The sequence below is a fragment of the Brassica napus genome, unplaced genomic scaffold (assembly GCF_020379485.1).
Source record: "Brassica napus cultivar Da-Ae unplaced genomic scaffold, Da-Ae ScsIHWf_1577;HRSCAF=2187, whole genome shotgun sequence".
Taxonomy (NCBI): domain Eukaryota; kingdom Viridiplantae; phylum Streptophyta; class Magnoliopsida; order Brassicales; family Brassicaceae; genus Brassica; species Brassica napus.
Window position 1 is genome coordinate 18,593 of NW_026014990.1, and position 14,298 is coordinate 32,890.

The 14,298-nt window shown below is 28.1% G+C and overlaps 1 protein-coding gene across 1 annotated transcript; it reads left to right on the forward strand.

Annotated features, from left to right (window-relative positions):
- The first annotated feature begins 8,244 nt into the window (after positions 1–8,244).
- Positions 8,245–9,580, forward strand: LOC125597914 (probable transcription factor At1g61730). Its single transcript, XM_048772376.1, has one exon. The coding sequence runs from the start codon at positions 8,331–8,333 to the stop codon at positions 9,294–9,296; it is 966 nt and encodes a 321-aa protein (XP_048628333.1). The 5' UTR covers positions 8,245–8,330; the 3' UTR covers positions 9,297–9,580.
- Positions 9,581–14,298: the final 4,718 nt, after the last annotated feature.

Sequence of the window (14,298 nt, forward strand, 5' to 3'; positions counted from 1 at the left end):
TTCTCGGGGACAGTCTCCTGACCCGAAGAACCGGGAGCTGAAGAAGACGACGGGTCTAAACGACTACCTGGCTCACCGAACATCTCTCTGTAATGGGCAGTAAGTCTACCTTTTCGAACCTGAGAAAAAAATTTAATTTTTTAAATTTTCGTGAACATATACTTCCCAACATTATCCACCTAATCAACACTAAATAACATAAGATCCGTAAACCTATCTAAATTCCCTATACTAACCACCTAATCTATCCTAAACTAATCAAACTAGAGAGGAATTAGCGAGACTTACCATTGCTACGAATTAGGGAAGAAGTGGAGAGGAAGTAGAGAGGAAAGACGGAGCGAGCTCGCTCGGGATATATATAAGATTACTTGTCCTCGTAATTTCCTCGTAAACTTACGAGGAATTACAGAGGCCCGCGTTTTCAGTTACGACGAAATAGCGACGAAATACAAAGGCCCGCGTTTTCGTTAACGACGTTTTTACGACGAAAAGGGTTACGTGGAATTAACGAGTTAACCAGTTACGAGGAATTAGCGAGCCTTTATTTTCTATAAATACCCACAACTTTCCTTCTCAAACCACACACACAAACTCACAAAACACACCCTATCTCAAATCACACTCCTCACCAAAATACTTTTCAAATTAGAAATATTTGAAAAAAAAAGAAGAAAAGAAGATATTAGAATTTATGTGGGTGAGACTTAAGTCTCGCCACATATAATTCCAGTATCTTTCTTTTTTTATTTTTTTCTAGTTTTTATACTATGAGGAAGTAGCAAGTCCCGCTTTTCACCAATTTAGAAAATTTGGAAAAAAAAAGAAGAGAAGAAGATATTTGGAACTCATGTGGTCGAGACTTACGTAAGTCTCGCCAAATGTGATTCAAGCATCTTTCTTCTCTTCTTTTTTTTAGTATTTTTAATATTTTCGTCGTAATATCGTCGTTAGTTTACGACTCTTTTACGACGATTTTGGCTTACGTGGAATTAGCGTGCCCCGCTTTTTTAATTTCGTCGTAAAGTCCTCGTGGCCTTACGAGGTGTTTACGACGAAATCATCCTACGTGGAATTAAAGAGTGCCTCCTTCGTCATTTACTTTACGTGGTATTTACGTCAATTTACCTTACGAGGTCTTTACGACGATTCTGTCCTACGTGGAATAAACGAGTGCCTCCTTCGTCATTTACTTTACGTGGTATTTACGTCAATTTACCTTACGAGGTCTTTACGACGATTCTGTCCTACGTGGAATAAACGAGGATTACGTCGTACATTCGACGTAAGATTACGAGGAATTAACGAGCAGTACGTTTAAATCCCTAAAATCCGAAACCCCAAACCCCAAAACCCCATATTCCTTATCTTCTACTTCATATATTCCAAACCCCATCTTTATTTTCATTCCAAACCACAATTCCCACATTTACTTATTTATAAAACAAACTCCCACAATTTCTTATTCATAAAACAAACTCCCACATTACCTTATTCATAAAACAAACTCTCACATTACCTTATTCATAAAACAAACTACACAAAATCAAATACATCAATCGGATACATCGACATTCTCGTCATCACTAGAAATATCATCATTTTCATTAAACTCGTCTTCTACAGCTTCGTCTGTGGCATCATCGGTAAGATCTTCGTATTCGTGATTATGCGGATCAATGAGAAGGATGTCATCAACTTCTTGTTCAGGTTCCTCGACTTCATTTATCTGTTCTTCTTGCAATGGTGGTTCTTCTCCACTGATGATTCGTCCTCGAGGTGTAACTTTGATCACTGCTAACCAATTTATACCCGAATCTCTCATCCGAGGGTATGGAAGGAAGCTAACTTGGTTCGGACCAGGTATCAATATCGTCAAGAATAGCAACTCCCGTTGCATGCACATCTCCGGTGGCAGGTTGTATGGCGTAAGAAAGACTGGCCACAATGAATATTGTCTCCCTGACATTCCGAACGGACTAAATCCATCTGTGCATAATCCGAGATACACATTCCGGCTATTGCTAGCAAAATCCGGATGTACTTTGTTGAAATGTTTCCAGGCTCTTGCATCTGATGGATGAGTCATCTCACCATCCGTCTGAGTATGCTCGGCATGCCATCTCATCTTTGCAGCAGTCTGCTCTGATTGATACAATCTTTTCAATCTGTCTGTAATTGGTAGGTACCACATCCTTTGGTACGGTACCCTATTACGTCCCCGTCCTTGCGGCTTGAATCGTGGCTTCTTGCAGAATCGACATACTTCTAGCTTCTCATCATCTCCCCAATAGATCATGCAGTTGTCGATGCAGACATCTATCATCTCCGAAGGCAACCCAAGACTATAAACTAATTTCTGAATCTCATAATAAGAATCAGCAGACACATTGTCTTCCGGCAAATACTCTTTAAACAAGTCCGCCCATTCGTTCATGCAACTTTCAGGTAGATTGTGATCAGTTTTAATATTCATCATTCTAGCAGCCAACGACAATTTAGAGAGACCTTCTCTACAACCACTGTAAAGTGGTTGATTCGCCGCGTTTAACATTCCGTAAAACTTTTTTGCATCTATATTAGGTTCTTCATCTTCATCATGAGCTACGAATGCATCAGCTACCATATCATGAACCCTATCATAATCTACCATCTCCTCCTGATGGTAACTATGTTCATTATGCAAATGATGATTAACCGGTTCTTCCTGAAAATTGCTATTACTACTACTAGCTTCATTCTGATCATAATTATAACCTTCCCCATGTTGAAACCAGATATAGTAATTTGGCGTGAAACCTCTATTTATTAAATGCTTCCAAACATTTTCACGGTTTGCCAATTTCGAATTGTTGCATTTCCGACAAGGACAGAACATCTTACCACTTTCTTGGGCGAGCGGTGTTGAATCTGCTTGGTGCATAAATGTCTCCAGCCCCGCAAGGTATTCTTTCGTCACTCTCCCGTTAGCATCTCTATGCATATACATCCAATTCCGCAACTCGTAAATAGTCCCAGAGCCAGCCATTTTTTTTTCACGTTTTTTGTTGTTGGTGTGTTTAAAATGATGTTCCAACATCCATATTTAGAGAAAATTTCGAATCTGGTAGTTGTAATTTTACTATGAAATTACGACGAAAATTAATTGTATGGCCAAAAAAAAACGTGAGCCACCTACCAAGTTGGTGGATTCAAAATTTCCTCGTTAAGTACACGTAAAATATTTCGTCGTAAAGCACTCGCGAAATTTACGTGGCTTTTACGAGGAAAAACTATTTCCTCGTAAAAGCCACGTCAATTTACATCGTCTTTACGACGAATATTTTTTGTCGTTACCTTACGACGAAATAACGATGCTTTTCTTTCTCAACGTACTTTCCTCACAAAATCAACGTTTTTTTACGAGGATTATTTTTCCTCGTTAAACTTCCTCGGTAAAGATACGTTTTCTTGTAGTGATGCCGTCTTTTTTTAAGTGAAAAATAGTAATCTTACATATGTTTAATGTAGTTTTTCCATTTTTTTATGCTGTATGTTTACATATTTTTTACAATTTTCGAAAATAAGTAATATTAAAATGTAAAACTATATTTTATGCCACGTGTCAGATTTTGGGAGAATTTTTTTCCGCTGATTTGGACGCCCTATGGAGCCTCAAAAGCTCCCTTTTATTAGTAGAGACTAGGGATTAACCCGGGCTACGCCCGGGATTTTTATGTTTTTTTCAATTTAAGTTGTTAAATTATTTATATTTAGGTTATGATATATATTTATATAAATGTTAAGATGCATGTCATAATTAAAATTTATTTTTAAATTTTAACACATTAAATTAACATATTTTTTACTATTTAAATATTTTTTTGGAATTTTGTTGGCTATCTAGTTATCATATTTAGCAAAATTATCTGTTGAGTGTTGGAATAAATGTTTTAGATATTTAATCAAACTGCAGAGTATTTTCGGATCGACCATATGCTAAACAATCGATCGATCCGTAAAAAGATGGTCGATCTCCTTAGCCAGGTAAGTACAATTTTAGCAAAAATATCTTTGATTTTTAAATATTAAGTATATAACTATTCTTTTGAATATTGTTTTTTTGAATTGTATTTTCTGATTAAGTCATTGTATTATAATGTTTATGTAAATATTTTTTTGTGATGTTTGAATTTGTGTTGTTCGTATACTTAACCTAGATGATATTGATGTTTAACAATTTATTGTTTTCTGGAAATAGAAAATAATGATATATCAAAACATATCTAATACTTATTAAATGATAGTATAATGTAAATTACATCCATTATTTGAAAATACCATTTGTTGTTTTTATTTTATTTTTAAATCAGAAATTCTTTTTATTTAAAAACATTATCATATATAGTATAATAGTTTAAGTTTGGAAGATTAATATATATATATATATATAGATATATAAATTATGTATATTTAAAAAAAAAAATTAAGAAATTATATATTGAGTAACTGAATAAAAGCTGAATTTCTTATCTTGAAAATCAAATAATTATATTTTTTTCTTTATGTTATACTCACCAATCCATCATTGATATTTATAACTCAGTATGTTTTTAAAAAAATTTAGTTTTAAGGAATAAACAAATTTAATAAATTAAATTCATCACCTATAATGTTCTGTAAACTATATTTGAAAACTCTCTAAAATTGTATTTTAAGCATAATATTACTATTATATAATTTAAGTTATTTTAAGCATAATATATGCTAAACCAACTTAAATTATATTTACAATAGGACCATCCTAAACCGGTTAATAAACCAAAAACAATACTAAACCAACATGAATCAATACCTGATTCGGCGAGAAAGGAAGTGTTTCGGGATAAACGCTTGAATGGTTATTAACTGTAATGGTTTGATCATGAAAGAGTTACTATGAATATTAACAATAAAATTATGGATTAGATTAATTTAAAATTGTAAGAATACCTTTGAGTCTATGAAAAGCAATTCAATTCCCATGAATAAGTTTGGCTTTTGGAAGTTGCGGGTTTTCCAACAATGAATCCACCTAACAAAAAGTTCGTTGTTATAAAAAATCTCTTTCAAGGTCATTAAAGGTTTTTGGGACGGCAAGAGTTGATGGTGGAACCATTTTTTTGCTCGAGTGCTTTGAAGTTTTCCTTGATAGTGTGAGGTTGATGTTGATGGAATAATGAGTTTTATAGAGACTTTCTTGATGTAAAACTACACATTTTTATTTTTTTTGTTTAATGTGGTATTTCTATTTTAATATAGTTTACTACCATTTTAAGATAGATGTACATTTTAAGATAGATGTTTAAATCTTAATGTACTTTTTCCATTTCTTATATTTTTTATTTACATAATATCTATATTTTATATTTTAAAATAGATATTTAAATCTTAATGTACATTTTCCATTTTTTTCAATTGTGTATTTACTTATATTATATATTTTCCATTTTAAGATAGATGTTTAATGCTTCATGAACTTTTTCCATTTTTTTTTAAAATTGTGTATTTACTTATTATTATATATATAATTCATATATTATATATTTACATTATTCACTTATTATTTATTTTCATGTTTATGTATTTCCATTTCTTGTATTTTTTATTTACTTAATGTCTCTATTTTACATTTTAAGATAGATGTTTAAATCTTAATGTATGTTTTCCATTTTTTTAAATTGTATATTTCCATTTGTTATACTTTCTATTTACGTAATATCTGTATTTTAAATTTTAAGATATATTTTTAAATCTTAATGTAATGTTCCATTTTTTAAATTGGGGATTTACTTATATTATATATTTACTTAATATTTTTTTATTGTGTATTTATATTTCTTATATTTTCTATTTACTAATAATTTTATAATTTAAGATAGATTTACATTTTAAGATAGATGTTTAAATACTAATGTAATTTTTCCATTTTTTTTCAAATTGTGTATTTCCTTTTTTTGAACTTTCTATTTGCGTAATATCTATATTTTATATTTTAAGATAGATGTTTAAATCTTAATATACTTTTTCCATTGTTTTTAAGTTGTGTATTTATTTTTCTTATACTTTCTATTTTCTTAATATCTATATTTTACATTTTAAGATAGATGTTTAATATTTAATGTACTCTTTCCATTTTTTTAAAATTGTGCATTTACTTATTATTGTATATATAATTCGTATATTAATATATTTATAATATTTAATTATTATTTATTTTTCTATATATTTATTATTTCTCTTTCTTATACTTTATATTTATTTAATATCTATATTTTATATTTTATATTTTAAGTCTCAATGTATTTTTTCATTTTAATGTAAAACGGTAATATTTAATAGAAGAACTTGGACAAATAGTCAAATAGTTATATTTATGTTTTTTTATTTTTTTATAAAATGATAATGTTACATTATGGAGATAAGCCGTTTTTTCTAGTGTAAAATGGTAATCTTACATATGTTTAATATAGTATTTTCATATTTTATGTTGTATGTTTACATATTATTTATTATTTTCAAAATTATATATAATGTTTTTTTTACAAAATAGTAATGTTACATTATGGAGATAAGACGTCTTTTTTTTAGTGAAAAATAGTAATCTTACATATGTTTGATGTAGTTTTTCCATTTTTTATGTTGTATGTTTACATATTATTTTTAAAAAAATAAAAATGTAAAATGGTAATCGTACATATGTTTAATGTAGTATTTCTATTTTTTATGTTGTATGTTTACATATATTTATTATTTTCCAAATTATATATAATGTTTTTTGTTTTTTTATAAGACGGTAATGTTACATTATGGAGATAAGCCGTCTTTTTTCAAGTGAAAAATGATAATCTTACATATGTTTAATGTAGTTTTTCCATTTTTTATGCTGTATGTTTACATATTATTTATAATTTTCGAAAATTAGTAATATTAAAATGTAAAACTATATTTTATATCACGTGTCATCTTTCGGAAGAAGTTTTTTTTGCTGATGTGGACCCTCTATGGAGCCTCAAAAGGTCACTTTTATTAGTAAGGATTTCGAAAGTAAGTAATATTAAAATGTAAAACTATATTTTATGCCACGTGTCATCTTTCGGGAGAAATTTTTTCCACTGATGTGGACGCCCTATGGAGCCTCAAAAGCTCCCTTTTATTAGTAGAGATATGTTTAATGTAGTTTTTCCATTTTTTTATGTTGTATGTTTACATATTTTTTACAATTTTCGAAAATTAGTAATATTAAAATGTAAAACTATATTTTATGCCACGTGTCATCTTTCGGGAGAAATTTTTTTCGCTGATGTGGACGCCCTATGGAGCCTCAAAAGCTCCCTTTTATTAGTAGAGATTAGTAATATTAAAATGTAAAACTATATTTTATATCACGTGTCATCTTTCGGGAGAAGTTTTTTTTGCTGATGTGGACCCTCTATGGAGCCTCAAAAGGTCACTTTTATTAGTAAGGATTTCGAAAGTAAGTAATATTAAAATGTAAAACTATATTTTATGCCACGTGTCATCTTTCGGGAGAAATTTTTTCCACTGATGTGGACGCCCTATGGAGCCTCAAAAGCTCCCTTTTATTAGTAGAGATATGTTTAATTTAGTTTTTCCATTTTTTTATGTTGTATGTTTACATATTTTTTACAATTTTTGAAAATTAGTAATATTAAAATGTAAAACTATATTTTATGCCACGTGTCATCTTTCGGCAGAAATTTTTTCCGCTGATGTGGACGCCCTATGGAGCCTCAAAAGCTCTCTTTTATTTTACATTATTTTATATCACGTGTCATCTTTCGGGAGAAGTTTTTTTTGCTGATGTGGACCCTCTATGGAGCCTCAAAAAGTCACTTTTATTAGTAAGAATTTCGAAAGTAAATAATATTAAAATGTAAAACTATATTTTATGCCACGTGTCATCTTTTGGGAGAAACTTTTTCACTGATGTGGACGCCCTATGGAGCTTCAAAAGCTCCATTTTATTTGTAGAGATATGTTTAATGTAGTTTTTTCCATTTTTTTATGTTGTATGTTTACATATTTTTTACAATTTTCGAAAATTAGTAATATTAAAATGTAAAACTATATTTTATGCCACGTGTCATCTTTCGGGAGAAATTTTTTTCGCTGATGTGGACGCCCTATGGAGCCTCAAAAGCTCCCTTTTATTAGTAGAGATTTCACTTCTAGTTTTATATATTTTTATCAATATTTGTATATTATATCTTTTGATGGGACAGTGCAACTATATATTTTTATACATCTATCAATACCGTAAACACTAAAGCTTTCCTCGGAATCTCCGAATGACGAAGAAGAAGCTCACCCCTTTGGAAGATCCACCGACGGCATCTTCAACCGACGACGATCAAGTCGAGGCCTTGTCCGGAGACGATGAAAAAGAACAGATCTCCGACGATTCTTCCTCTGACCATCTCATGAATCCAGTCGCCATCCCGTCCGCGAAGAGATCCAAATCTGAGAAGCCGATCGCCGTCACCAAACCCAAGGCGGTGAAGAAGCGGCCGATCGAAACGACCTCCGTCAGTGCAAAACGGGCCAGAATTGCAGAGGAGGCGAAGAAACCGTCGTCGTTTCAGAGGCTGTGGAGCGAGGAAGATGAGGTCTCTTTGCTTCAAGGTATGATCGATTTCAAAGCTGATTCGGGGAAGAGTCCGTACGAGGACATGGATAGGTTTTACGAACTCGCCAGCAAGTCGATTAGCTTCGAGGCTAGTAAGATCCAGTTCGTGGATAAGATTAGGTCTTTGAAGAGGAAGTATATGGGGAAAGCCAAGCACGGTGCTGAGTCCTTGACTAAAGCTCATGATATTGACTGTTTGAAATTGGCCACGTGTATTTGGGGATTGGCTCTCGAATCTAATTCGAGTGCGAAGAAGCTTGGTAAAGAAGAAGAAGAAGAAGTTGTGGCTCCTGAATCTGCTAATGGTGACAAAGTAGAAGAAGATAGGGAGGTCTTGGTTAGTGGTGGCGAAAAGGATAAGGAAGTGTTGATTAATGGAGGAGGAGCTTCCAAGTCTCATGGTGTGAGAGCAGATGACTGGTTTGAAGACTCGTTTCTTGTAGGATCTATTGCAGGTTTAGGTGTGAGTGAACAGTTTGTGAAACAGAAATGGAGCATGGTGACAGTGGAGACGAAGAAGAGGATGGAAGAGAAGTGGAAGTTGTTGCAGGCCAAAGAAATGGAACTGGTGCTGCACAAGACTGACTTTATGCGTGAGATAGGCTCTGTCATTGCTGAAGCATCTTAAGAAGAAGAAGCTATTAGGTATATAATGGTTTATCGGTTAGAACAGAAACGGAGCAGGGTTGCTATGTCTCTTTTGTTGTGTAATTTAGGACTTCCCTTGTCTTCCTACTTAAGTTTCTGGTTTGCTAGTTGATCTTGTGAACTCATTTTTTGGATTGTTGCTTGCTTATGTACACGTAAGTAAGTTCTGCCAAATTCGGGTAATTAGCTACAAGACTTTCTTTTGTAAGACACGTTAGCCAACATTAAGATCTCGAGGTCTGTCTTAAACAGATTTTACAGGCCTTTGATTCTCTTTAAAAAAAAACCTTTAGCCAGGTGAAAAAAAAAAATATCTATCAATACCGAAATTACATTGAGTTCCTTTTTTAAACTCACTATGTAACTTTTATTTTATATATATGTGGAAACAATAATTATATATCTCTTTTGTATCATAAAAATTAATATGTTTATTTATTGTAATAGTAGATGTTGTTGCATCTACTTGCTAATCATGTACTTATTATACTATAAAAAACTTCATAAACTATAATTATTTTGATTTTGATTTTGATATTAGTCACATTAATATGCGACGTTTTACATGATTGAGATTATGTGCGTTTAAAATCATTAAAACATGTTTGTAAATATATTTTGTCAGTAAAACCACATAGATTGAAGATCTTTATTTTTTGAAAAATATTCGTGATATATCTCTTAATTTATGTAGTTTTATATAAAAACATTTCATTTAATAAATGTAAGTAAAATAATAAATAGAATTGGTGTTAAAAAAATAGAAAAAATGACAAGACTAATACAAAAAAGTGAGCTAATGACTATACTAATAAAATTATAGATTAGATTAATTTAAATTTGTAAGAATACCTTTGAGTCTATGAAAAGCAATTCAATTCCCATGAATAAGTTTGGCTTTTGGAAGTTGCGGGTTTCCCAACAATGAATCCACCTAACAAAAAGTTTGTTGTTATAAAAAAATCACATTCAATGTCATTAAAGGTTTCTGGAACGGCAAGAGTTGATAGTGAAACCATTTTTTTGCTCGAGTGCTTTGAAATTTTGCTTAATAGTGTGAGGTTGATGTGGATGGAATAATGAGTTTTATAGGGACTTTCTTGATGTAAAATTATACATTTTTTTTTGTTTACTGTGGTATTTCCATTTTTATATAATTTACTACCATTTAAAGATAAAAGTACATTTTAAGATAGATGCTTAAATCTTAATGTACTTTTTCCATTTTTTAAAATGTTTATTTCCATTTCTTATATTTTTATTTACGTAATATCTAAATTTTATATTTTTAAATAGATATTTAAATATTAATGCACTTTTTCCATTTTTTAAATTGTGTATTTACTTATATTATATATTTTACATTTTAAGATAGATGTTTAATGCTTGATGAACTTTTTCCATTTTTAAAAAAATAGTGTATTTACTTATTATTACATATATAATTCATATATTATATATTTACATTATTTACTTATTATTTATTTTCATGTATATGTATTTCCATTTCTTGTACTTTTAATTTACTTAATATCTATATTTTACATTTTTAGATAGATGTTTAAATCTTAATGTATGTTTTCCATTTTTTAAATTGTATATTTCCATTTGTTATACTTTCTATTTACGTAATATCTATATTTTAAATTTTAATATATATTTTTAAATCTTAATGTAATTTCCCATTTTTTAAATTTGGTATTCACTTATATTATATATTTACTTATTATTTATTTTTCTTTATATTGTGTATTTCTATTTCTTATACTTTCTATTTACTAATAATTTTATATTTTAAGATTGATTTACATTTTAAGATAGATGTTTAAATACTAATGTATTTTTTCCATTTTTTTAAATTGTGTATTTCCTTTTCTAATACTTTCTATTTACTTAATATTTATATTTTACATTTTAAGATAGATGTTTAATATTTAATATTCTCTTTTCATTTTTTAATAATTGTGCATTTACTTATTATTGTATATATAATTCGTATATTTATATATTTATAATATTTACTTATTATTTATTTTTCTATATATTGAGTATTTCTCTTTCTTATACTTTATATTTAGTTAATGTATATATTTTATATTTTAAGATAGATGTTTAAATCTTTACGTATTTTTCTATTTTTAATGTAAAACGGCAATGTTTAATAGAAGAACTTGGACAAATAGTCAAATAGTTATATTTATGTTTTTTTTTCTTTTTTTAATAAAATTCTAATGTTACATTATGAAGATAACCCGTTTTCTTAGTGAACAATGGTAATCTTACACATGTTTAATGTAGTTTTTCCATTTTTTTATGTTGTATGTTTACATATTATTGTTATTTTTAAATGTAAAATGGTAATTTTACATATGTTTAATGTAGTATTTCCATTTTTTATGTTGTATGTTTACATATTATTTATTATTTTCGAAATTATATATAATTTTTTTTTTACAAAATAGTAATGTTACATTATGGAGATAAGCCGTCTTTTTTTAGTGAAAAATAGTAATCTTACATATGTTTAATGTAGTTTTTTCATTTTTTATGTTGTATGTTTACATATTATTTTCTAAAAATAAAAATGTAAAATGGTAATCTTACATATGTTTAATGTAGTATTTCCATTTTTATGTTGTATGTTTTACATATATTTATTATTTTCAAAATTATATATAATGTTTTTTGTTTTTTTTTATAAAACGGTAATGTTACATTATGGAGATAAGCCGTCTTTTTTTAAGTGAAAAATAGTAATCTTACATATGTTTAATTTAGTTTTTACATTTTTTTATGCTGTATGTTTACATATTTTTTATAATTTTCGAAAATAAGTAATATTAAAATGTAAAACTATATTTTAATGCCATGTGTCATCTTTCGAGATTATATTATATATTTACTTATTATTTATTTTTCTTTCTATTGTGTATTTTTTATTTCTTATACTTTCTATTTACTAATAATTTTATATTTTAAGATTGATTTACATTTTAAGATAGATGTTTAAATACTAATGTACTTTTTCTATTTTCTTAAATTGTGTATTTCCTTTTCTTATACTTTCTATTTGCGTAATATCTATATTTTACATTTTAAGATAGATGTTTAAATCTTAATATACTTTTTCCATTGTTTTTAAGTTGTGTATTTCTTTTTCTTATATTTTCTATTTACTTAATATCTATATTTTACATTTTAAGATATATGTTTAATATTTAATATACTCTTTCCATTTTTAAAAAATTGTGCATTTACTTATTATTGTATATATAATTCATATATTTATATATTTATAATATTTACTTATTATTTATTTTTTATATATTGAGTATTTCTCTTTTTTATACTTTATATTTAGTTAATGTCTATATTTTATATTTTAAGATAGATGTTTAAATCTTTACGTATTTTTCTATTTTTAATGTAAAACGGCAATGTTTAATAGAAGAACTTGGACAAATAGTCAAACATATTTATGTTTAATGTAGTATTTCCATTTTTATGTTGTATGTTTTACTTATATTTATTATTTTCGAAATTATATATAATGTTTTTTTTTTTTTTTTTATAAAACGGTAATGTTACATTATGGAGATAAGCCGTCTTTTTTTTTTAAGTGAAAAATAGTAATCTTACATATGTTTAATGTAGTTTTTCCATTTTTTAATGATGTATGTTTACATATTTTTTACAATTTTCGAAAATAATTAGTATTAAAATGTAAAACTATATTTTATGCCACGTGTCATCTTTCGGGATAAATTTTTTCCGCTGATGTGGACGCCCTATGGAGCCTCAAAAGCTCCCTTTTATTAGTAGAGAAGTCAAACATATTTATGTTTAATGTAGTATTTCCATTTTTAGTTGTATGTTTTACTTATATTTATTATTTTCGAACTTATATATAATGTTTTTTGTTTTTTTTTATAAAACGGTAATGTTACATTATGGAGATAAGCCGTCTTTTTTTTTTAAGTGAAAAATAGTAATCTTACATATGTTTAATGTAGTTTTTCCATTTTTTAATGCTGTATGTTTACATATTTTTTACAATTTTCGAAAATAATTAATATTAAAATGTAAAACTATATTTTATGCCACGTGTCATCTTTCGGGATAAATTTTTTCCGCTGTTGTATGTTTTACTTATATTTATTATTTTCGAAATTATATATAATGTTTTTGTTTTTTTTTATAAAACGGTAATGTTACATTATGGAGATAAGCCGTCTTTTTTTTTAAGTGAAAAATAGTAATCTTACATATGTTTAATGTAGTTTTTCCATTTTTTAATGATGTATGTTTACATATTTTTTACAATTTTCGAAAATAATTAATATTAAAATGTAAAACTATATTTTATGCCACGTGTCATCTTTCGGGATAAATTTTTTCCGCTGATGTGGACGCCCTATGGAGCCTCAAAAGCTCCCTTTTATTAGTAGAGAAGTCAAACATATTTATGTTTAATGTAGTATTTCCATTTTTATGTTGTATGTTTTACTTATATTTATTATTTTCGAACTTATATATAATGTTTTTTGTTTTTTTTTATAAAACGGTAATGTTACATTATGGAGATAAGCCGTCTTTTTTTTTAAGTGAAAAATAGTAATCTTACATATGTTTAATGTAGTTTTTCCATTTTTTAATGCTGTATGTTTACATATTTTTTACAATTTTCGAAAATAATTAATATTAAAATGTAAAACTATATTTTATGCCACGTGTCATCTTTCGGGATAAATTTTTTCCGCTGATGTGGACGCTTCCATTTTTTTATGTTGTATGTTTACATATTTTTTACAATTTTCGAAAATTAGTAATATTAAAATGTAAAACTATATTTTATGCCACGTGTCATCTTTCGGGAGAAATTTTTTTCGCTGATGTGGACGCCCTATGGAGCCTCAAAAGCTCCCTTTTATTAGTAGAGATTTCACTTCTAGTTTTATATATTTTTATCAATATTTGTATAT